The sequence below is a fragment of the Manis javanica genome, chromosome 7 (genome assembly GCF_040802235.1).
Source record: "Manis javanica isolate MJ-LG chromosome 7, MJ_LKY, whole genome shotgun sequence".
Classification (NCBI taxonomy): domain Eukaryota; kingdom Metazoa; phylum Chordata; class Mammalia; order Pholidota; family Manidae; genus Manis; species Manis javanica.
Window position 1 is genome coordinate 46008460 of NC_133162.1, and position 4803 is coordinate 46013262.

Consider the following 4803-nt stretch of genomic DNA (forward strand, 5'->3'; position numbering starts at 1 on the left):
GCTCCTCCCACCTCCTAGTGCCCCTGGAAGCAAGATGCAGTCTCTTTCCCAGTCTTTCTCTAGTCAGGAGCAGCGGGGACAGCTCTGCTGTCACCTGCCTTCTCTCAGGTACCCTCAACTACCCTCAAAGGACTCAGGCTTTGGGAATGGAAACTGAATTATAGAAAAAGATACAGCTCTCAGCCTGTATTTATGGACTTGGAGTCATACCCCTTAAAGGAATTTTATATATCGGGATGCACTTAAGATTTATTTCTTCAGAGAGTCCCACAGCTTTGCAAAGGAAAAAGAAAGGGAAAGCCCAGCCCCAGAGAAACATGCTGAGCGGGAAGTTTCAGCAGTGATGGGGGGTGGCTGCTGGGCTAGAGCCCCAGGAGCTTGGGTTGGCCAGCAGGTGGGCAGACATGATGCAGGGCAGAAAGAGATGCCACAGGGAATATCCGGGACACCAGCCAGGCGTGGGCACCACCTCCCCTCGCCCAGGCCCAGAGGAGCCGCTGAAAGCCAGACTCTCCCTTCCCTGTCTATGACACCCACCACCCCATGCCTTCCCATCTTTACGCCCATCATACAGGGAACCCATGTTCCAACAGCTCCGGGAAATAAAGGCACAGCAAACACTGGGAAAGGAGTCCCGCCCAACACCATAGAGCTCCCCCAGCGTCTGTGATAAAGGTTGCCAGCCCCCTCAAGGGGAAGGGGTCGGGGGTGTTCCATTCCTGGGCAGCACAGCAGGCTCTCAGCAGGAGGGATGGACACAACCTCAATCTCAATCCCTCTCCCCTGTCCTCCCACATACACCCCATGGGTTCCCCCAACCCTGGCCTCCAAGGAGCACCTCCAAAACCTGCCTTCCTCCCCTAAACCATCAAACCCAGAAGGATCCTAAATGGAGGGTGAGAAATCTGGTTCCTGGGCAGGGGAAGCCCTCGAGCTCACCCAGCCTCTCTCTGACCCTTACCTCTCAGCCCACTGTGGGCCCAGAACCCTCAGTCACCCAATGCCACTCTGGTCCGAGCAGGGCCTCCACAAAGACCAAGACTCAGCAGCCAAAACACAAGGCCTCCACTCCTGAAAGGCAGGGCCCCTTGCCCCACATGTGCTGAGCAGTCAGGGGCAAGACCCCTGCTTTCTAAGGAGTGCTGTGGGTGGGCAGCTGAGGAAGGCTGCACAGCCTCTGGGCAAGGGGGACATGCACCCTGGCTGTTCCAACCCCACAGCCTCAGCCATTGTGGCTGTGGACTGACATCAGAGGGATCCAAAAGTCATCCAAGTACGACACAAGGTACCCAAGTCCAGATGTTACCTGGAGTGCCACCCAGCTCCCACAGCCCAAGATAAGCTTAGAAACCACCCTCCAAGGTCAAATGCCTGCCTGTACCCTATTTTCCAACCCTGATCACTCCCAAAACACCTTCCCCATGTCTTCTAGATCTACGTAGCTATACTATGAAGTTTTCACATGGACTCATTTCTTTACTTGAATTTATTTATTGAAAATGCCACCAATAAGTAGAGTGCCAATATCACTTGTCAAGAATAAAAGGTAGCCAATAAAAATATACCATTAAAACAAAACAGAGCTATAAAAGTCTGGAAACTTTTCCCACCTGCGCTAACCCCAGGCCTGCTCCCTAGTAACAGGGGAAGTCAGCATCAGCACATATACCAGAGGCATAAGAACACATTGGCACCAAGCTGAGACTTTCTTCTTGCCATAAAAGGATTGGAAGAAAATTGGAAAGGGCATCCTTTTCTTGCTCTGACTTTGTGCTTAATGCACCCAAAAACATCTCAAGGGAATGAAGGTATCTACCCAATACTTTGGGAATACTGGCCCAGAGGCTCCCTCTGTCTCATGCCTAACACAACATGGAAACACGTTCTCTGAGCATACCCCCAAAGCACCGCTAGATCCCCTCCCCACGTACCTGCTCTCAGACCAAGGCCCAGCAACTCCCTCTCCCACACACCTGCCCACCAGCCCCCAAGAGGTCACCGCTGACTCAGGTGCGACACCAGGTAGACGAGGCCCACCAGCAGGAGTCCACGCACGCCGAGCATCATGAGAAGGAAGAGGAGCAGGATGGACGTCACCGGCTCCACAGCATGGTTGCCGAGATGCCACTGTGGGAAACCCATGTTCACCAGCTGCCGGTTGAGGTCATTGAAGGGGGACTGAGCAGCACCCAGCCTAGCTCCTGCCTGCTGCTGACGGGGGCCAGGACCCCCCAGTGGGGTACCATGGCCCCTATTGAGAAAGCTCTGGAAGGTGAAGACAGAGAGGGATGAAAATCCAGAGAAAGTTTTGCTGGAGTACAGGTACCAGGCAGGATGGAACCTTCTGAGTTGGGCCCAACATTCCCTGATAGCCATGCAGAGCCATACCTTCCTTTCTCAGCAATCCCCAGGTCCCACCTACGAGGACCCCAACAACTGAGTCATAAGCTCTCGGAGCCCAGAAAATGCCAGTCCATATTCCCCATGTCATTCCAGAGACAAGGTGGCCAGGACAGAGAAGAGAGGATGGAGCAAGGAGGGCTGGGCCACAGAGCACAGCTTCTGGCAGGCTCTCTGAATACCCACCACTCCTCCCTTTCAAGTCTTCCCTGTGTGGCTGCGAGCTCATCTTCTCCACTGACTCTCCAGCTTCTCTCATCCAATAGACTCTTAAAAGAAAGATGCTGGCCCCAGTGGGATTTACTAACCAGATTAAGGGAGAGAAAGTTCTTGGATTTGAAATCTGGGAAGGCTGCCTGGAGGAAAAACTAGGCAGGTAGGGAGCTGGGCAATAAATCTGTAGTTTTCCCCACATCTTGACACCCCTGCCTTACCCAGCCCAGCTCTCTGCAAAAAGGGCTTCAGGCTAGAGAAAGTTAATGACAAGCAAGAGAGCTTCTGGGAGATAAGGAGTAACTGGTACGGAGGACGACGGGAGGCCAGCTGCTCCCTTTCCATGGGAGCTGGGTGCCTACCTGTCTAGGGGTGCTACTGCGTGGGGGGTTGATGGTCCTCACTCGGGGGTCATCGTCCTGCACAATTTCCCCATTGGCCAAGATCCGCACCATCCTCACAGGAGCTATGGGTCCCTGCTGGGCTGTACCTTGCCTCAGACTTCAAAAAACCTGAAAGAAAAAGTTTACTAGAGATAAAGAGATGCTTGCTTTCAGTGTGAAAAACTGCGATTCTGGGCACACACTGGTTACCCATGCTGAGCACGTGTAAGATTAACAAAAAGGAGAGAAATAAATGCACGTTGTTTGCCAGACAAAAATCCTTCAGGCACTGAGTCCACTGGGAAAACCATGAAAAGCATCCCTGGAGAAGGAACCTTCATCATTAACAACCAGCATCAGCAGCAAGAGGGAAGAGAACCCTTGCTGTGACCAGGCCTTATGGGAAGTTCACTGAGGCCCGTCACACTTCCATCTCCTGGCACTCTTCCAAGGCAGATATGGCTAGAGATCCAGAAAGGTTTAACAAGCTTGCCCAGGACCATTCATCTATGGGCAGCAGAGAAAGAAAGTGATGCCAGGCCCTTCTCTGAGTACTGAATAGGGAGTCCACAGCACCAGGATCCCCAGTGTCTCAGTTTCCCTTCCATTAACATGGGCCAGCAAGAGAGCTTCTGGGAGATAAGGAGTAACTGGTACAGAGGACGGGAGTTAATGCCAAGGACCTGGGCCCTCTCCCTGTAGGAAATCCAAGCCCACTTCAGAACTACTTCACATCCACTACGTGGCAGGAGACCACACTGCTGGGCACACGGCCCTACCGCTGAGCATTAGAACACACCTGTCCTGCAGGAGGCATGCCCAACCTGTCCCTTGCCTCTCAGGTGCCAGCAGTCACTCCTTTGCTAACAGGGGGGCAAAGCCAACCTTCCCAAAATATGAGATGGGTGTTATTGCTGAGGCTCTGGGGGGGCCCACTCCACAGACCCCAAAGGGCGCTCTTCCAAGCTTCTCCGGAGTCTGTGTAAAGGCCATTTTTTCTCAGGAGACGAGCCACGGTTTTCACCTAAATCCTCGAAAGCACTCATAACACATAGACCAAAAGGGCTGTTAAGGGCCCCTGCTCCCTTGCCCTTAGCCTGGAGCCTGGAACAGGCTGGTCCCTTTTGTAAGCCTGCTGGCCCCTGCAGAAGACCATAGTTCTCCGCAGTCCCCTTGTGCTTCGTCATCCCGCCCCCTCTGGGTGGGCTGAGCGCGCCGCCGCCCTCGGTGCACCTGACACCAGGGGGGGCGGAGGCATGGGGGGAGCGGGGGGCGCGCTGCCAGGGCAGGAGGGGCCCATCTCTGAGCCCAGGCCCGGGGAGGGGAGGGGTGCCCATCCGCTGCCCCGCGCCCGGGACCCGGACACCCACCTGCGGGCGCGGTTCCCGCTGTCTCGCCTGCGTCCACTCCCGACGGTTCCCAGGCCGCTTCCTCCCACCTGACCTCACAGGAAGCGCGCTCCGCAGCTAGAGGCCAGCGGCGGCGCGGCAGCCCCCTCTGTAGGCCGCGGGGGAACTGCAGCTGCTGGGCCCGGCCGGGAGGGCGGGAGAGGAAAGGCGCGCAGAGGGAGAGGACGGGAAGGGAGGGAAAACAGAGAGAGAAAAGAGGGTGGAGAGGGCGGCGACGAGTGCGCAGGAAGTAGAGAGGAAGGAGGAGAAGAAGCCAAGGAAAGAGAAACGGAGTGCAGAGGCAAAACCCGGGCGGCGGGGGCGCCTCTGGCCTGCGTGGAAAGATGGCACAGGCTCAGCCAAGCGGTATGAATTTGCTGGGCCGCTGTGCGGATACCCCTTGAGTAGGACCCAGTCCT

General features: G+C 55.5%; 1 protein-coding gene across 1 annotated transcript; it reads right to left on the reverse strand.

Moving 5' to 3' along the window:
• Positions 1-1471: 1471 nt before the first annotated feature.
• FAM241B (family with sequence similarity 241 member B) lies at positions 1472-4521 on the reverse strand. Its single transcript, XM_073240921.1, has 3 exons — positions 4367-4521; positions 2976-3125; positions 1472-2265 (listed from the first exon to the last, which is right to left on the reverse strand). Exons 2-3 carry the CDS (start codon positions 3066-3068, stop codon positions 1996-1998), a joined length of 363 nt encoding a protein of 120 aa, XP_073097022.1. The 5' UTR covers positions 3069-3125; positions 4367-4521; the 3' UTR covers positions 1472-1995.
• Positions 4522-4803: the final 282 nt, after the last annotated feature.